This window comes from Neltuma alba, unplaced genomic scaffold (assembly GCF_004799145.2).
Source record: "Neltuma alba isolate B1F8T4 unplaced genomic scaffold, ASM479914v2 tig00012055_pilon, whole genome shotgun sequence".
Classification (NCBI taxonomy): domain Eukaryota; kingdom Viridiplantae; phylum Streptophyta; class Magnoliopsida; order Fabales; family Fabaceae; genus Neltuma; species Neltuma alba.
In genome coordinates this window covers 104,157-125,564 of record NW_021636619.1, presented here as the reverse complement: position 1 = coordinate 125,564, position 21,408 = coordinate 104,157, and the positions used below count along the sequence as shown (strand labels likewise).

General features: G+C 31.0%; 1 protein-coding gene and 1 pseudogene across 1 annotated transcript; both read left to right on the top strand.

Moving 5' to 3' along the window:
* Nucleotides 1-6,218: 6,218 nt before the first annotated feature.
* Nucleotides 6,219-9,196, top strand: LOC114721672 (BAG family molecular chaperone regulator 7). Its single transcript, XM_028907522.1, has 3 exons — nt 6,219-7,010; nt 7,561-7,851; nt 8,644-9,196. The coding sequence occupies exons 1-3, from the start codon at nt 6,288-6,290 to the stop codon at nt 8,872-8,874; spliced, it is 1,245 nt and encodes a 414-aa protein (XP_028763355.1). The 5' UTR covers nt 6,219-6,287; the 3' UTR covers nt 8,875-9,196.
* Nucleotides 9,197-9,781: 585 nt separating this feature from the next.
* LOC114721680 (monocopper oxidase-like protein SKS1) lies at nt 9,782-21,294 on the top strand (annotated as a pseudogene).
* Nucleotides 21,295-21,408: the final 114 nt, after the last annotated feature.

The following is a 21,408-nucleotide window of genomic DNA, read 5'->3' as shown; positions in this document are numbered from 1 at the left end:
TATCATCTTCTTACGAAGCTAGAGGGAGCAGAACGGTGGAAGAATGAGGATTATTCTTCAACACTCCTTCCCATATATATGACCTCACACACGCAGCCTTCCAAGAAAAAAAAAAAACTCACACACACCCAAGACCCAACCTCATCGTCCTTAATCATCCATCACTCACTATCTACCAACACATACCAAACCCCCGCAACCATCACCACCTTTTCCCTCCTTCATTATCTTTGACAGTGAGTGGCAGAGCAGACCCAAGACCATCATTCCCTTTCACCTTCAACATCGTCATTCATCACCATTCTCGACCGTCTTCATCGTCTTCAACATAGAGAAGATTGAGAGAGAGAGATGGCAGGAGCAGCTTGAGCGAGGTTGCCTGTGAATCATTCACTCTCATCCCCACCGAGCACATTCATCATCGACGTAGAAACAGGGGAGGCAGCAAGTAGCAACGTTTGGACCTGTGAATGAATTCGGTCAAGGGGAAATGTGGGAGGGTTAAAGCTAGTAGGTTATATTTTTATGAGCAATTAATGCTCCAATAATGGTAGATCTCATTTTCAAACGTCCCAAAAGTGGCTTTGCTCAGCGTTGGAAACTTTTACCGTTTGCCTCAGAAGTTGGTTGGGTCAGCTGTCCCAGCCAAACAACCATTTATCTTCAGTTCAATTGCAAATCTTGGTTTCACAATTTCCTAGGACTTTTTAGCGTTTGTAATGGCAATCTAAACGAAGCCTTAAAATATTTTTCTCAATAACAACAAGTTTTAGAATATTGGGTGCTATCAGAAAAGTATTTTAAAGTACTGAATGTACCAAAAATTATTTTAGAATACTAGGTGAGTGTTTGTGAAAAAATATTTTAGGATACTAAGTACACCAAAAATTATTTAAGGATACTAAATGCTCTTAAAAAAGAAGTGCCCCAAACTTATGATATTAATGCTATTCCAAAAACAATTTATGGTGTTAGATGTATTAAAAATTATTTTAGAATATTGAGTTTTACTGAAAAATTTTAGGATACTGAGTATACTAAAAATTATCCCTCTACCCAAAACGTTGTCATTTTGATTAGAAAATAAAGAGCGTTGAATGCTTTTTTTTAAAAGCAAACTTTGTATCTTGAAATATCTTTTAAGAGTATTTAGTATTTTAAAATAATTTTTGGTACACTTAAATCTTAAAATATATTTTTGGGAGCACTCGCTTAGTATCCTTTAATAATTTTTAGTATACTCAGCGTCCTAAAATATTTTTTCAATAAAACCCAACATTCTAAAATAATTTTTAATGCATCCAATACGATGAATTGTTTTTGGAATAACACTTAGTATCCTAAGTTTTGGACACTTGTTTTTTTTGGAGGATTTAGTATCCTTAAATAATTTTTGATGCACATAGTATCTTAGAATATTTTTTCACAAGCACTCACCTCGTATTCTAAAATGATTTTTTGTACATTCAGTACCTTGAAATATTTTTTCGATAGCACCTAATATCCTAAAACTTGTTCTTATTGAGAAAAATATTTCAAAATATTAGGTGCTACTAGAACCAAAAATTATTTTAGGATGTTGGGTGCTACTGACAAAATTTTAAAAAATACTGAAAGTACCAAAAATCACTTTAAAATACAGGATAGATGTTCCTGAAAAAAAAATTTAGGATATTTAGTACACCAAAAATTATTTCAGAATACTTTTTTTTTATTTTAAAAAAAGCATTTAGCTCCCCAATTTTCCAGGACAGTAGCGGAGGAGAGAGAGAAAGAGAAGCCAGCTCCTTACACTATGTTTGGTACGGGACTTTCAGAAGGGAGGGGAGGGAAGTTGCTCCCCTCTCCTTGTTTGGCTGGTGCAATTTTTTTGGAGGGGAGGGGAGTCGTTTGGTTAAGATATTTTTTAAAGAGAGGAGAGGCTCTTCTCCCCTCCTCTTCCCTTTTAGTCTCCCCTCTAAAAGTGGGGTTTTTTGAAGGGAAGATGAGAGATAATATTTTAATTATTCATATATCCTTTCGACTTGTTAACCTCTAATCAACCGTAAACATTTCTACATAAGAGAGTTTTTTTGAGCATCTAACAAGAGGTTGTTGAGCATTTCTAAACCTTTTTTCCCCTCTTCTTCTAATTCCAAGAGGCCGTCGGTATTTTTTTCACCTTCAAGGTCTTTTCTCTGATTGAAATCTATCACTCATGACTTTTTGTCTTAATAAGTGTGACTGTGTCTAGTAAATCAAAATTGGTGAATTGTATTATATATATAGTTATATCTTAACAAAATAAAAAAGTGAGAAAATTTATTTAAATTTTATGATGTTAAAATAGTCAATTTTCTATTAGAACAAAATAAAGTATTATTAAAATTGCTCCCTCACCTCCCCTCCAAGCAATCCAAACAGGAGATCATTAAAATCTGCCCCTCCCCCCCTCCCTCCCTCCCTCCCTCCCTCCCTCCCTCCCTCCCCTGTCCTTTGTAACTACCCTTCCCTTTCCCTTTTCCCCTTCCTTGATTAAATCCCTTCCTTCCCCTTCCCTTTGTCGAGCCAAACATAGTGTTGGGGTGTGTTTGATATGAAGGATTTGGGAGGGAAGGGAGAGAGGAGAAAGAATTTTAATCATTTTTTCTTGTTTGGTAACACACAAATTTTAGGAGGGGGAAAGAAAATTTTAAAAAATTTTCCCTCCTCTCCCCTCCTCAACCTCCCCTCCAAAATTGGGAGGATTTGGATGGAAAAAGGTAATATTTTTATCATATTGTGACCATTATGCTCATATTTTGAATAAAATAAAGATAAAATTATTCATGTCAAAATATTTTTTCCCCCCCAACTCATGAACCAAACAAGGTAATATTAAAACCCTTCTCCTCCCCTCCCCTCCTTTTTTATAAATCTAAATAAGGTAATATTAAAATCCTTTCACTCTTCTCCCTTCCCGTTCCTTTCATTAAAATCTCTCCCATTCCTTTCCTCTTATTGAGCCAAACAGACCCTAAAAGGTTGCATATTGTCCCTTTCTTGAGACAGATCTGAGGGGAAAATATTTACATTATGCTTTTCATATTTTTAATGTAAAACCTAATTAACTAACTTGAATAGATTAATGATATTAGTTATATTAGTTAATATGATGTTTTTCTCAGATACTCTAAACATCTTTTTAGTTTTCTCTTTTATCTTTCCTACTTGATTATTATTGAGAGAATATCAATAGGTTTAATATCAATGAAAAAAAAAAATTAATAAAACATGTAAAATAAGTCTTTTATATATGACCAATATCAACTTTCTAATTAGGTCTTATATTAAGAATGAAAAAGATATTTTTTTAAAAACATATTTATAAGTCACTTACTGTCTCGTCACAAGAAAAATAAGAAAAACATTAAATTTTGTTATCTATCTTAAAATTTATTAACTTTTTCATTTTATATTTGATATATACATTTAAAAAATATTAATATGTATAATAATAAAAAATGAAGAGTATAAAAATTAATAGAATGGCTTATAAATAAGGGAAAATTTATCTTTTTATCTTATAAATAGAATCAGAGGATTGCGTACATATTTTTTAGGGAAAACTAATGTGCAAATCCTTGTAGTTTCATCATATTTTGAATAAGGTCATTGAACTTTCTTTATTTTTTATTAAATCCTTATAATTTAAATTGCTTGAGGCATCCATCCTTCTATTAGACAAAACATTAACGGCGTTGACGGGTGGATCAACATGTGACAACATAGGCTTTAGACTTTAGAAAATAAACAAGCAAGCTGCTTCTCCTCTGGGAAAAAAGTAGCATTTCAAAAGAATAAAACAACAGGCTTCAAATTTTACGGCCAAACTACAACACAATAGATCACACCCATGACTTCTTCCAAAATATTAGTTCACCACCAAGAAGATGCGAGCTAAACTCAAGTCATTCCCCAACTTGGAAATGTTCCTCTAGACATGCAAGATGTTAATTTTCTTTAAATGTTTTTTGCCCTCTAATTTTTTATTCAAATCATGGTTTCTCTTGCCCTCTGCTTAGATACTAAGAAAATACCCAAAGCCCATCATAATAGTCAAATTCTTTGTGCCTTTGTAGTATTGTTTGAACACTTTCTCAGCATCCAAACAGAGTTTGCAGTATTTTCCACAAAAACAGAGCAAAAAATAAATAGAAATTTAAGCAACTTTTCACTATGGGCGCCCTTTGCGGTAATGAGAAAACAAAAGGGAAAACATAAATTTCCAGATTCTCTGTGGTATGCTAGTCATCTGCCACCTCACTTATAATAAACAGTGTTGTAACTTCTGTTAGTGATTTATCAACAGTATTAACCTTTAAGGATGGATGCCTCCAACGGTTTAAAGTATAAGGAGTTTTTTTTTTTTTTGCCTGATTAAAGTATCAGGAATTAATAAAACAGGAAAAAAAAATCAGGGACGTGAATCAAAATTAGAAGAAATTGGAAGGACCTGCGTATATGTTTTTCCTATTTTTTAATTATTAGATTAATATCATTTTTAATTCGTCAAATATGTTTTTATTTTCATTTTAATCCCTTAAATTTCAAATGACAAATTTTAGTCTTACAAGTTTTTTCTAATATAAAACATTATTGATCTAATAATTTAATAAAAATTTGGATTATTTTATTAAAGTACCAAAACTCATTGTTCAAAACTTGAAGTATTAAAATCAAAATTTTTACAAATTTAAAAGATTAAATATTATATTAACTAAGAATTATTAAAGTACTTGAAAGTGTATTTGTTGGAAGAATTTTTACTTTAACATTAATTGATATTAGTTTTAAGTTCAAAATGACTTAAAAATTTGTTATTTTACACTATTTTTTATCTTTAATATAAGAGCTAGTTAACTAATTTAAATAGATTAAGAAAAGGAAAAATCCCAATTAAATCCATCTGAAATAATGAAATTTCAATTAAGGCTTATACTTTTAACGAATTCCTAATTACGCTAAGAGGCCTAATTAGGGATTTTCAAATGTTGCTAAAAGACCGGAATGCCTTTTTGTAATAAAAAAGGAAAATTGAAAGTAGGTGTAAATCTGATTTTAGTTTTAATTATTCTAGTAGATTTACTAATGAGGATATGGTCTTTCTTAAATTTTATGTCAAAGGTGTGTTTTGTAATTGTGAATTTATGTCAACTCTAGAATTTATGGCCTTTTAGTTTTTTTTATATAATAAAAATTTGATATTGAATAAATCTTAGAGACTGGAAAATTAAAGATGAATTGATGAGTATCAATGTAAGTTATGAAATAGTAAAATTAATTTTGATAGATATTCAACAATTCCATGAATCTTTGATTTGATTTTTTCTTGCACAAAAAATATATTTGATCTTGTTAATCTTTTACATTTGAAATCGTAAAATTTTTATTAGTTCCCATATTTTTGCAATTCTATAGATATCTATAAATTATGTATTTTTTTATCTTGAATTTTCAATTACTTTTTATTGGTCATAATTGTGATTTTTCTTTTTTTGTTTTTTATATGATAATTTTTTTGGCCAAATTTTCATGTGATAATGTTTTAAGAAAAAACATGTTAGTTAAATTCAATTAAAAGAATTAAAACTAAAATTAGAATTTTACTATTTCAAATAGATTTAATTAGAATTTTCCCTTAAAAAAATTTATAGAGTTAGTTATTTGTAATAATTAGATGTTATCTTTCATAAAAGACCTTTATTAATCATATATTAGTTAAAACTTTAAAATTAAATTAAAAATTAAATTAATTTTTATATTAAAAATTAGAGTCAAATATAAAAAAAAAAAGCATAATGTCCGTAACTTTTTAAAATCTTTCTGCGTTTCAGGCTTTGGTGACTAGGATTTTCAGAAAGTTAGTACGTGTTCACGTGACTGGTCAATATATATCTCCGAGGGGGGCTCACATGCTTCGCCCCATACCGCAATCCCCTCCTCCTAGAGAATAAAGATTCTCACTGTTTTTTGTAATTCAATCCAAATCTGAGCCCCACTTTTGACTTTTCAGCCGTCTCATTACGCGGCGCTCGTCTTTTCACACGCCTACCCCACAATACAACATTCCGGTCTTGTCCTTTTCACCATATGAAATCCCAAATATAGCCTGATCTTGTTTATTCTCCTTCGTCATCATCACTTTGTCTTTGTCCTCCGAAATTTCTTCGCTTTTTAGATCCTATCACTTTCATCATTTCGTGACTCGCTCTCTATCTTTATCTCTCGCTGACTCACCGAGTTAGTTCCATTGGACTCAGTTAATCATGAGGCGTTTCAGGCGATTCGAGCTCATTGAAGATCCTTGCTTCTTCAGAGAAACCTCCATTGTTTGTCCCAGAACCCTCACTTTCCCCTCATTCATTGATGAAGATCTGGATGCTAGCCTCGCTCTTGGTCCCTTCAACTTCAATCATTTCACGCTTCCGAGCCCCTTCGATTTCGACGTGCACGACGTCGTAACTGATCTGGTGCGCATCGAGCGAAAGCCGTTGTTGAGGCGTGTTCAGAGAGTGGAGAGGCTGGTGGGAACTGACTTCTACTTGCAGAATCTGAGTGACCGAGTTGCCCAGTTGGAGTCGCGGTTCGATCGGCTGGTTAAGTCGAAAGGGATCGAAGGCAGCGAGCGGAAGTACACGTGGACGGCTGAGATCAAGGGGCCGGAGGAGGAAGGGTTTGATAGGAAGTACAAATGGGTTGCGGAAATTGTAGAAGAAGCGAAGAAGAAGGAAGAGGAGAAGAAGAAGAAGGCGAAATGTGGGATTGCGAAGAACTTTAGATGGACAGCTGAGATTAAGGGAAAAGGGGAGAACAGTGGCAGTTCACGAAAGTACACGGTCGAGGTAGAATGTGGTGATCATTCGAAGAAGGAGAAGGACAAGAAAGAGAAGGAAAAGAAGAAGGATGAGAAAGATCGGAAGAAAAAGAATGAATTGCGCATTGTGGAGATTGAGGAGCCCAATGAACAAGGAGCTGTTGTTTTAAGACAGGTATGTGGTGAATCACATTTTCTCCTCTGTGATTTTTTTTTTGGCCCGATTCTGCATCTGTTCGTCTTAAAACGGGGTCGTTTTGCCTTCAGGTTTTTCATTCTTTTGACCTTGATCTGCTTTTCACTTAGATAGGTAATGGCATATGGTACTAAGCAGAAAAAACTTGATATTGATTATACTTCAGTTTTTCTATTCCTCTTCATGGCTAAGTAAATTAAAATGCGGGCCAAACAGTAGAAGTGACTTTTAACATTGAACCTTCTATAGTTTCTTCTATTTTTCTAGTTACGTGCAGATTTTCTGGAGATCCATTTTGTGTAAATGAGATGTAAGCTTATCTGGATTGAGGATTGTGCCCTGGCTTATAATTATTGGAAACACCGTACTTGATATAATTGAAATAGGAATGACGAACTTAGATACATTGTATTATATTTTGAAATATTATCCAATAAAATCCTCTATGGACTAAATATTTGTGCAAACTACTGCTCGAAATTAGGAACATTATATGTAGTGTTCTGAGTTGTCAAGTGTTGTTTCCCAGGCATTTGCAAGGAGGTTTGGAGCTGTCCAAAACCAGAGGGGCAAAAACAAGGAGTTATCTGCTCAAGATGCTGCATTGTTGATCCAAATAAGCTTTAGGGCTTACTTGATCCGTAGGTCAAAGGCTCTTCGTGCTCTTAGAGAACTTGCTGTTGCAAAATCGAAGTTGAAAGAAATCAGGGCTCAGTTCAATAATTTTGCATACCGACGTCGTTTAGCACGTGATGCAGAGGAGCGCCAAAGGTTCTCTGAGAAAATCATTGTACTGCTTCTTACTGTTGATGCCATTGAGGTAATGCCATTTCCATTTTGTGTTGGTCTCTTTATGCTTGCAAAATCCTTTAGTAGTTTCCTTGTTTGCAGATTGTTTTACTTTGGGTTGTGATTTTCACATGTGAAGATATCATAAACTATAGTTGTTTTATCTTTATGTAGTACCATTTTTCTTCAATCAAAACACGTCCATACATTTTCAATGCATCACAACCTTTATTTTCTTTCCTAGAAAAATTTAGTTGTATATTTTCATACATTGTCATGACAAATAAAAATATAGGTATAGCTAAACATGCTTTGCCATCCATTGTATGAAGTTTGAGAATAAGCCTCACAATTCATAGTGTATCAACAGTGTGGCCTTTAAAGATCAATATATCCATAAAAGTTGTAAGAATTCATATTGTTCACATGCGATAGATAGTGTGGCTCATCTAGGGCTTCCTGTAAATGCTCAAGGCTTCCTATAGTTTAATGTTGTGTATTGATATATTGATCCTTTTAGGGTTTTAGATAAGAGGGAAAATCAGTCCATGTTTGGTATACTCAAGAGAAAGAGAATATCTACGACTTAAAGGGCATTTTATAAGTTACAGGATAGAATCTCATGATGAATGATATTTCAGAATAGTTAATTATTAATAGAGTCTAATAATGTTAAGTGATCTATATTGCTTGCCCAATGGAGTTAAGCTTGTCATTGTTATTGCTGTTGCTGCTGCTGCTATGAGTCTACTTAAAGATTTAATTCATAAGCAATCATTTGTCAATATATCATTTAATATTTGTATACATGTTCAATCTACAGGGAGCTGATATGATGGTGCGATCTGCAAAGAGGTCAATGGTGGATGAGCTGGAAGCGATGCTTGATGTTGTGGACCCTCAGCCTGCTGGTAGATCTCTGTCCATCAAACGAAGGACCTTCGACATGCCCGATGGCCTCATCCAGAAGGAAATCGAAGAAGGAGTTGCTCAGATTGTGCAAATGATTGACAAAGCTGACCGTAGCAGCGGCACTTTTGAAGCTTGCGACTAAGAGAGCTAAGGAATAATAATCCATCTTGACCACAACCGTATTAAACATAACATGACTTTGTGTTTTATACGGATTAGTGTTGGTGCACTTTGTAGGAGATGATATTTATGTGCTTATGAAATGGCATGTTGGTTCATTATCTTGAAATTTGGAGACTTGTAAGTTGAGCTTTCATCTCATGGTTTGTTTTTGTGTTGTTGAACTTTCTGTGGGACGAGGATGTTGGGTTTTGGATGTCTTCCAAGTTGTTGCCATCTTATGCCTTGTTTAGTGGGTATGCTAGAGTTTTGATGAATTGAGAATAGAAGAGTGAGATTGGAAATGAGGATGGAAATTGGGTTTTAAAATTATGTTTGGTACGTGGAAACCCGGTATATTTGTATAACTTTATTTTATAATCATAAATTACGAAAAGACTATAATACCTTTACTGTTAAAAAAGAAAAAAGGCCTTAGTTTGCTAGTCGCAACCCCTAATTGTTTTCTTTCCAAATCTTGAAGCAGAACCAAGATAATGGAAGCCCAAACAAGAAGGCAATGACGACAGTAAAATACAAGGAGTCGACTAGATTTGACGAGTTTTTTGAAAAATGGAATGTGCGTTGCACTTGTCATCAATTGCAATTGCCGTAGTTTTACTTGGATCATTAATTTGACAATAACTTTGCATTTTTGCATTTTGATGCTAACAGAAAAATTGGATTGTTAAAATATAGGCATTTCTATTTTGTCAAAATATGATACATCAACTTAACTTTTATATATTAATATAAATTCTAACATTTATGATAAATCACTAGGCTCACACAATTTGATATATTTCTTAGGTTTTGTGCAATATTGGGTAATTTACCTAATTTGTCTCAGCAAAAGTAAAAAAAAAAAAAAAGCCATAGAGCTAATTAATATGGAATCTGATGAGTGTCATGCGGACTACAATATTCTTAAAGGAGTTCGAGCTCTTATTGGCAGAGACTGGATAGTCAGGATTGAGTATGTGAACCGAGAGTGCGACAAAGCTGCAGATCATCTGGCAAAGAAAGGACTTGATGCTATGGATGGTTTCCATACCATTGCTGAAGCTTCTTCGGAGTTGGCCTCCATTCTGAATTGGGATCGCACTGGTGTTATAGGCGATCATTTTGTTAGAAAAAAAAAGAAAAAGGAACTGGTTTAACATTTTTAAAATGATTACTCAGCAATTAAACACTGATATATTAATTTTTAATTTAAAAATATGTAAATTAGCAAATATTCAAAGTAAAACATTACTTTTATCAACCATTTGTTTGCAGTTTCATCATTATAAAATAAAAAATTTGATTTTCTTACTTTTATTATTGAAAAAGAATTATATCATAAGTCTTAAAAATTTATATTAAAATATTTTAAAATATAATTATGTAATGATTAACATTATTGTTAACTTTTATACTATATTGAATATCATAATTTAAAAACCACTAAATTTATGAAATTCCTAATTAGGTTATAGGATTCAAAGAGCAACTTAAAAATTTAATCAAATTACATCAATGCCCTTATGTTTAGCCCAAGTTTATTACAATTGTATTATGGGAAAAAAATTTTTAACTTGAAATTGAAAATTGTGAACTAACATGTTAAATTTAATGGGAAATGATATCTAAAGACCTTAAAAATTGTATAATCTAAGTAAGGTATTTCAAATCAACAAATCCCAATCAAGGAACAAATCTCACATTTGAGATTTTGAAACTTAAAACTAAAAGAAAAATATACCACCATTCGTAAAAAAAGAAAAAAAAGCAAAGAACTTTTCCGGTACCCTCACAGGGCCTGGAGCTCCAGCACTGGCCACTGGCAGGGGGTTTTTAAGTTGCAAGTGGGGTTAGTGGAATTTATAAGCTAAAAAAATTAGTTCAGAAAAAAAGAGATAAATATAATATTTTAAAATAATTTATTTAATTAGTTAACGAGATTTTATATTAAATATTGGCGGTAGTATAAGCACTAAATCCACTGATATGATGAATTATAATTACTAATGGAATAAATTCTTTAAAAATTAATATAAATAAACAAAACATGTAACGCTAATTGTATGTTTGGTATGATTAAAAAAATTAAAAAAATCAAAAGAGTTTAAAAAAAACAATATTAGTTTATGATGACTTATTATGATAATTATAGATTACATATATTAATATTGATATATATGTTAATAAAAAATAATATGATTAAAACAATACCAATATGTCAAGTTCTAATAAACATTACATTAGAATAACTAGAACACTCCTTGTGATTTATGAGTAGGAACAAGGGTCAATTTGTTTAATCCTATCAGAGGCATACATTGATGATCTTTATTACATTATTGTTAACCTGTTTGATTCGGCTTAATGATAGTAGAAGAAATTTTACTAATAAAAAAGGTTGCACATTTTTGGTAATAACTATTCGTAAAAGACACCCTATATAAATATTCATTAGAAGTCTTAAAATTCTTTGTAAATTATTAATTTTGTCCTCAATAATTCAAGTGAAAAGACAATATTTGTCCTCAACAATTATTGTCGGCAGTGTCTCTTCTTCACCACCATCGGCCACCCTTCTTCTCTCCTTACCTCCTTTGTTCATCTTCATTGAAATTCATCTACTCAGGTTTTCATCCATCGGCTTCTTTGACTTAAGTGTAAAAATATACATAAAATTGTCAAAATGGGACATCACGTCATTAATATCTGCTAGTTTAACATTAGTGGGCACACAAAGTTAGGTTTAAGGTAATTTTAATAACAATTTACCTTGAGGGGCACTACATACTATAAAGTTTATTCCGGTGTAAAAATATACATGAAGTTATCAAAAAGGGACATCTGATAGCATGCCATTAATGTTGGTTAATTTACCGTTAGTGGGCTCATGATGTTAGTTTTAAGGTGATCTACATCAAGAGGCACTGGGCACCATAAAATTTACTTAGATTAAAAATATGTACAAACTTTCTAAACAATGAAAAAAATAACAAAATTCATCAACTCTCATAAATATTGGTTAACTTTATTCTTTTGGACCTTACTAAATACCACATTTTCTCTCCATCCATTTTCACTTTCAAGTCCATCCATCTTTTTATCATCGTAGTCAACACACACACATTTTCTCTCATGTCATTTTCTCAGCCTCCAAGTCTTTTATATGTATTTATCCATGATGACAACTTTCCTTTTTAAGATACGAGATTCATTGCTTGCACCCAAGTACTTCTTTTGGTTCTTAATAAGTGATACAGTTGACTAATTTGAAGATATTATATAAATTAAATAAATTATTTTAAACTATTATATTTATCATTTTTTTCAAATTAATTTGCTTAACTTATAAACTAATATATAATATAATGATGCATATAAGTACTTCAACTCGCTAGATAACTCTAGTTTCAACCATAGGATGAAATAGCTCATCCTCTTAGCCTCAGGTAGATCCAATTTACACATAAGGTTATCGAAGTCACATTGGTAATTCGTAAGGGAGCTCGTTTGCTTGAAACGCATCAAAACTTCCATAGGGTTGTCATATAATGGATTAAAATGAATCCAAATAGCTTTAGAGAAAACATCCATAGTACTACCCCATTCCATCTCTTTTCAAAATGTTGAAACCATTGATATGCTTCACTTTCTAATGTTATATTGGCTAATAGTGTCTTCCAAGTATCAGAGGTACCATCTATAACAAAATAACATTCACACTTTACAACCAGGATCCACGTCAGTAGCAGAGAAAATCAGAAGTCTAGTTTTGTATACCTGGTAGGTATGTGATATTCACTCTCATGTGATTCTCCACCAGCTCAAGTTTCTTGATTGTGCATGTCAAGTATTTGCAACGACATGCGATGCAGAAGATCCTGTATTTTGGCCAACTAACTATGAAAGTCTTATGATCCTTTTAATTGGGTTTCCAATCACTCAAACAGCTTATCTATATCTGCTCTTCAATTTCACTGAGTTGTTTTTGTGATCAGGTCCTGTTTGCCATTTTTTAAAGTTGAGTTTGCTCTGATACCAGGTGTTAAGGGTAAAGACTTATGGAGAAAAGAAAAGCAGAAAGAAGAGAAGATTCCGGGTAGAGAGAATTCAAGAGAATATTCATATTATCATTCAATAGCTGAAAACAAGAGTGACCGTTACATCGAGCTAAATAGTCATGTATAAAACAACAAACTAGTGCAAAAAGACAAAAAGGTTATACAATATACCTATAAGGACAAAAGTACTTTTTTCATTATTTTTATCCATAATATTTGACTATTCTGTTTAGTTCTCATATCACGAATTTTTTTACTGAGCCTTGATATCTCACTCTTCAGGGTCATAATTTTCGCCATTAGTAAATCCATACCCTGCTAAGAATTAAAAAAAAAAGACAACAAATAACAAATAAAACAAAGCAATACAAATAAAAATATCAGCAAAATAATATAAGAAGAAAGCTACTCAAACCAGCATAAATTGTGGATGAGATAGAACATTGAGGTCTTAATTTATAGGCATAGCGTTATATTCTAGACCAAAGAATAAGGCGAGCGAAAGCTTGTTCAAGATATAAACACAGTCCCAATTTTTATGAATAATTACAACTTGAATTGAAGCACAATTATTTTATTAACATAAAAAAGATCATGTATATTTAGTTACCTTAATACAATCAAATAATCATTTGTGTAAGAAAATGACATGCATTGATCAAATGACATAAATTAAATTTAGATAGTCGAGATTTAAAGTTTTAAACTTATAATTTTGTAAATGATAAATTTTTTTTAATTTTGTAAATGTTCAAGAAAAACTACTTTAAATCATGTACAGTAATGTGCACCGACTGTTCAATCAGAACAAAAGAAATAAAGAACATGATATTTCAATCCATATTAACGTTCAGGTAAAAAAATCATATTGACATTTCAAACATTAAAATGTCACCAATTTTCATACAAGTGATCCAAATACCATCCTTTAAAATAATTTTGACAAAAGCAAATAAATAATTTGGACAAAGTTACACTAAGAAAGTACAGAAATCCAAATTCAATTGAATCATTATATAACAAAAACTAGACCCATATATAATAAAAACTAGACCCGTAGCTGCGCAATGCACGGGTTGATTTATCTCTAATGGTCTTTCCAGTTAAATTTAATTTGAATTTGGTAATTATTGTAATGGTTAATTTTGAAGTAATTAATATGTTATAGTTAGGATTAATAATATTATTTATATCGTATTTAAATATTATAATTAGCTTAATGTTACACATTTTTTCCCCAGAAAAAGATTATAAAATTAAAAATTAAAGCATCAATTTTACAAATAAGTGAGACAAGAATGTGGAACGATAAAATGTGTGTTTTTTAAAATATGTTAATATTTAATATCTTAAAAATCAATGTCTTATAGTTATACATGGATAGGTATTTATAGTTATAAATCATCAAAATACTTTATCTTATAAATATCATATGATGATGTATAAATACACACACCAAAAGAAATAGAACTCATAATTAGAATATTATTTCATAAATTACTATAAATTAAATTACTAATTCATAGTAAAAATTACAATATAAATGCGACAATATTCAAAACGCTCTAAAATTTATTTCAATTGCATATAATCTCCTAGTTATTTTAAGCTTTAAAGTTAACATAACCATAAAGGCAGATTTTTAAATGTTAAACTTCACATGGTTGCATTTGTTGTTAAGTTACTAAAGAAAATTGTCATGTTAGATTATTGAAGATTATGTGACATCTAGTATTGATTAAAAAATTTAGGCTATATAATATTCAAAATTTTTTTGCATTTTATATTAGTTACATATAATTTTTTGATATTTTAAACTTTAAATTTAACAATTTTAAATTTCTATTTTTAGCATTATACCCCTCCGAAGGTCTTGTACCCCTTCTAACTGCATTTCCAATCACTCAAATGGGCTGTTTATATTCGCATGTAGCTTCTCATTGATTTTCCTGAGCTGTTTTTGTGATCAGTTTCCATCCATCAGTTCTCAAAATCGAGTCTGCTCTGATACCAAGTATTAAGGGTAGAGATTTGTGGAGAAAAGAAAAGTAGAGAGGAAGAGAGAATTTAAAAGGATATTTAGCTTATCATTTTATAACTAAAAACAAAAATGACTGTTATATTGAACTAAATGACCATGCACAAAACAACAAACAAATGCAAAGAGACAAAAAGGTTATATAATATACCCATAAGGACAAAAGTATATTTTTCATTATTTTTACCCATAACATTTGACTACACTATCTAGTTCTCATATCACTAATTTCTTTACTGAGCCTTGATATCTTACTTCTCAGGGCCACAATTTCCGCCATTAGTAAATCCATACCCTGTTAAGAATTTAAAAGAAAAAGATAGGAAATGACAAATAAAACAAAGCAATACAAATGAAAATAAGAGAAAAATAAAATACGAAAGAAGCTACTCAAACTAGGGTAAGCTATAGATATCGAGACTTCAATAAGATATAACATTGAGGTCTTAATTTATAAGCTTAGCGTTATATTCCAGACTAAAAAACAAGATGGGCAAAAGTTTGTTAAAAAATGGAGCTTCGCGACCTTGTTTTCTTTTGGCGCTATTTGTGTTCATCCAAGTTTCAAAAAAGCCCAAAAAAGTCCCCCTAACAGATATTTTTTGCCATCAATACCCCTAACAAATATAATTCTTTAATACATGTTATAATTTTATTGAAAATTTTTGTAATAGAAATATAAATTTATATACTTTGAAAAGCTCTGCACGTTTCTCGGCTTGAAATGATAATTTACAAGTTAAAAAATTATATGGTTTATAATATATAGTTTTTACTACATATTCATAGGTTGAAAATGCTTAAAGATACACTCAGTAATAAAAATATACATAATGTTGTTTTTTATGTACCATTTTGTTCTTATTATAATTCACTTGTATCCCAAACCCGCAAACTAAAAAATACATTAAATTAACCTTTTTTTTTTTTTCATATTTACCCTTATTAAAAGTTGAGAAAGAGAAGGAGGAGGGGATGGATTGCATAGGAAATAAAAAGTTAAAAGAGAGATGGAGAGAGAGATTAATTAATTTTGTATTAAATTAATAGGGCTAAAATTAGAAAAAGATAATTAATTATATTACAAATGACCTATATTTGAAATAAACTTTTGGGATACAAGTGACCTATAGTAAGAAACATAGTGGTATTATTTTTATTTCTCTTACGCCATTATCAATATGTCAATAATTTAATATGATATAATTTCACCCGAAAGAAAAAAATGATAGAAGATATGAACGTAGTCCCAATTTTTATGAATAATTACAACTTGAATTGAAGCAAAATTATTTTATTAACATAAAAAAGATAATGCATAAAGTTAACATAACCTTAAAGTTTAATTTTTAAACATTAAACTTTATATGGTTACATTTATTGTTAAGTTACTAAAGAAAAGTGTCACGTTAGATACTGAAGATTATGTGGCATCTAATATTGATTAAAATTTAGGTTATAATATTCAAAACTTTCTGCATTTTATATTAGTTGCATATAATTTCTTGATATTTTAAAATTTAAATTTAACGTTTTTAAATTTTTATTTTTAGTATTATACCCCTACTATTACTTTTTTTTTTTTCCATCTAATACATATCAAAGTAATTTTAGCCCCATTTCTTTAAGCTTCACATTTTGTTTTTAATCCCTTGTTTCCTTAAAATAGTCATCAATCTCTATTATATTGAGTTTCAAATTTTCAATACAAAAAGAATAAGTGAAGGTTGAAAGTTATATCAGAACGAATTCTATAAAAAGAATTTAAGAAATGAAATTATTAGTATTTGATTTTATGAAACAAAATATCGATATGAAATTAAAATTAAAAAAAGCTAAAAGTCAGTTTGGTGTCTGAGTTTTAACACCGTAATAAGTTATCACACTGGACGAAGTGTTTTAGGGATCCTGGTGATCTCATGCTCCCAATTCGATAAGATATTTTTTGATAAGTAAATACATAAAGGACATTATTTTGCTACGAGGATAGAGCAGCCTAGACTTGATGCCAGGTGAAAGCCAAGCCAAATATAAAAAAAATGGTCATTGTTGGCAAAAACAAAATGGTGATTTGTAGATAGTCGGTCAATAATTATTTACTTTGGTGATAAGTAAATCATAAGACATACTACCTCAGGTTTTTAATATAAGAGTTCGTTTGATTTTTTTGGTTATAACTATAAGACTCCAATTCATATTGTCTCTCATATTTATCTATTATATTTTATTAGTAAGGATATTTTAAAAAATACAATATATATTTATTACAAATAACTAACCTAACTAGCTTCCTTAATTTATTTAAATTAATCAATTAACTCTTATATTAAGGATTAGAGGTCGTATTTGAATATAAATAAAAAATTTCTTGCACAAATAAGCGTAAAGAACATTACTCCTCAAAACTTATGTTTTGGGTACGGGAAAAAAATCAAACAAAAAAATTATTTTGAACCAAAGTAATTTATTTATAGAGAAGAAAGGGAGAACTAATGATGGTCTTCACATTTGTTGTGTAATCAATTTTTCACAAAACAAATAGCTGTACCAATTAAGTCAAACAAATACTAATGGTGGTTTCCAAATTTGTTGTCTAAGCACACTATTTAAGCTAAAAAAAAAAGCTCATGAAAAAATGCTGACAAAAATAACAAACAAAAATGCTGGCAAATAAAAAATGAAAAAAAATAGAGTCGATAAATTTAAAACAAAAAAGATCGAAATATATATTTTCATATTTTAATCCAGCGCTAAGTCTTCCAGATATTATTATCGTTGAATAATTTAATTAGTAAACCAATAAATTAATAAAACCACAAGAAGGGGCTTTAGTGTAAGTTGCGTAACGTTTACTGTGATATGGAGATTGTGAAACGTCGCAATTGCAATGTTTTTGTTAAATGGAGTGGCGTTTTGCTTACTTTCAATGAACACTTGCCTTAACGAAATCGTTATTGGTTATTGGCTCCAGAGCTTTTGGTGTGAGTAATTAGTGTCAATTATAAGATTGGACTTGATTAAAGAGTAATTGTAATATAAGTCCTTTTTTTTTGTGGTATGAATGTAAGTCTATTTTTTGTATCTGTTCATTTTAAAAGCAAATTTTGTACTTCCTCAATTAAATTACAAAAACTTTTCCACGTTATTTTTATATTTTCTGCGCTGAAGAAATCCAAAGTTTAAGAAAATTAAATCACATTTATTTTTCATATTCCCTTTGAACTTTGTCTCACTCCGCCGTTCAATACAATCTTGTTGCAGGCTGTAGCTATCAGTGAAAAGTTTCCAGGTCCTCTTATAAATGTTACTACTGGTAACAATGTAGTTGTGAATGTGCTGAATGAATTGGATGAAGATCTGCTTGTTACTTGGTTAGTATAAAAAATTACGATTCTTATACTTCTACTCTCTCTAGTTTAAGAAGCAGTGATGTTAATGATGATACACATGATGATACTATCTCCATGACAACAAAAAGTATAATAATTAAATACAATTGGAAGCCCCCTGTTATGTATGATATCTATGGATGTTTAAACATTATGGCAAACGTCTGTGCTACACTGTGGGTTCAAATGCGAAGAAATGGATGGCAACATGGTATACTTGGCGCAAATTGTCGTTTTCCTCCCAGATTGAATTGGACACACCAATATGAAACTATTAATGTTGATCCTGGTATTGTCCTCTCTTTTCATCGTACTTGAGAAGATAATTTGTCTACTGTATCTTGGTCATTTTTAATGGTCTCCATTGCTTTCTTGAGTACATCATTTATCTAACATGTTTCTCACTTTAAGTTGTTACCCTTTTTTGTTTTTTTTCTCTCTTTCATATTTTTTGGCAATGGACCTGATGTGTGATAAATATAAAATAATAAAGTAGAGAGAAAAATAGGAGAATGAACTCATGATTTGCATTAACTGAATGGGCCTTTAAATAGGCAGATTACATGATAAATAAATAATAAAAATAATAACCCCACCTCCTAAAAATTAGCCATGACTCACAAAATGGGATAATGGAATCTAATTAATCCTAAATGCATGGGATGTGGGCAGCAAAAATCATGCAACAAATAATCAATAACGGGAAAATGGGATAGTGGGAATAATGGGTAATGAGATGAATAATTCAAAGAACTTAAAATAAATTAATTTCCAACAATGTGTTCCTGCTGTTTCATTTTCTAGTTGAGAATTTAAAATGTTTTTGCTCATTATTTTCTCTAAAAGTTTCTTCTCTATAACAGCCAAAATTGACATGATTTGGGATGTGGGATGATGTGACACATGACGAGATATTTAATCTCCAACTATGATTTGAACTACAGTGTTGTGTTCAGTACTAAGAATAGCATTATGAATATAACCCTAATTCTTTTTTGTAAAGAATTAGTGCTCGTTAACTTATTAATATGTTTATTTCTAGCATTCTATTATGTTAGTAAGATTTTGGGTTGAAGAATCTGAAACTTGATCAAAAGTACAAATAAATTTGGCAGGCAAGACATATAGAATGCACGTGGACAATGTGGGGATATCAACTAGCTCGAACTTTAGGATACAGAATCATAATCTACTGCTGGCAGAAACAGAGCGTTATTATACAATTCAAGCAAGTTATGCCCAATTTGATATTCATGTTGGGCAGTCTTACTCTTTTCTGGTTTTTATGGATCAAAACGCGAGTTCAGACTAATATATTGTAGCAAGTGCCAAATTTGTGAATGGATCATTGTAGTAGAGGGTCACTGGGGTAGCGATCTTGCATTATTCTCATTCCAACAAACTTGCTACTGGTCCTCTACTAGACCCGCCAAATGATGTCTACTACATAGAGGAATCAATGAATCAAGCACTTAGTGTAAGGTACGTTAGAATTTGATGAAATATATGCTCACTATAGTGACATTTGAACAGATTTAATAGCTTGGTTTACTTTTGTTGCATAGCTGCAAATATTTAACAAGAAAGCCAATTGGTTCTTTACTACATTTTTCTTTCATGATTTCATTCTTCACTTGAGTACTTTCAGTAAATTATTTGTATTGTTGATCAGGCAAAATACTTCTACTAGCGGAGCTCATCCCAATCCTTAGAGATCCTATCATTATGGCTTCATCAATATAACTGACACTTACGTGTTAAAGGTTCTGCCACAATTGACAATCAATGGAGAAGTTCGAGCTGCCATTAATGGGATTTCATTTGTTAAGTGAGAAGTACCATTTCAGCTAGGTGACCAACATAACCTAACAGTAGTTGACAAACTTGATTTTCCCAGTAAGCCTTTGAATAGGCCTCCGTTGATGGACAATTGATTATTAATGCTACTTATAAGGGGTTTATTGAAATCATGCTACAAAACAATGACACCACAATGCAAAGTTTTCATTTGGATGGCTATTCAGCTTTTGTAGTTGGGTCAAAATCCCTTAAATGTTGGTATTTTATAGAAGCCTACCCTTATGTGTTTGAGTGTAATACTATATTCTGTTGTCATATCATTTAAAGAATGTTTTTTTGAATGCAAGATGGCTCATGTAATTGGTCGGAAAATTCCAAAAATCAATGTAATAAGTTGGATGCAATTTCTCGTAGCTCAATTCAAGTATGCCTTCACTGCTAGAATGCCATTAAACTTTTTCTTTTTTTGGGTCAAGCAATTATCATCAGCTAACATTTGACATTAAATTTCCCAACTTCGATGCAAGTTAGAAGAAAGTTGGGCTGATTCTTTGTTAACCGAGTTGAACAAGAAACTTTCTTCTTGAGTATTTTATTTACTATATAAGTTGAATTTCTCAGCAAGTCATACTAGATATAGCAAAAGTTATCTTTTTTTATGCTGCTAAATTCATTTCAATAGGAAAGTGTAGAAGAACCTTGCTTCAACATTAGTTCATGAGGTTAAAGATCTTACATTTCATATTTTTATTGGCTTTGTAGGTTTATTCTGGTGGCTGAACAGCAATCCTGTTTTCTCTTGACAATGTTGGATCATAGAAGTTGAGAGCAGAAAACTTGGACAGATAGTGCCTAGGACAAGAAACATATTTGAGGATTGTGAATCTTGATAAAAATGGTGATACAGAGATGATTGCACCAGATAATGTTCTATATTGTGGCCCCTCAATTTTCTACAAAAGTAAGTTCCTTCCCTCTTGCTTGCAAAAGATTGTATTGAGTCTTACACATTATTTTTTTGTTTGTTTTTTCTTTTAATTTTGCTTCTTTGTTTATCTGCAGGAAGCAAAACTCATATTCTAACTCACCAACAGTTCCTTTCGAAGGATACTTAGATACTATCGCATTGATGTCTTTTTCTATGATTTTGTTGTCTATGTAAGAACATAATTTATTTTCATCGGCATTATATAGATGTGTGTGAACGATATTCAAGAATTAAGACCATT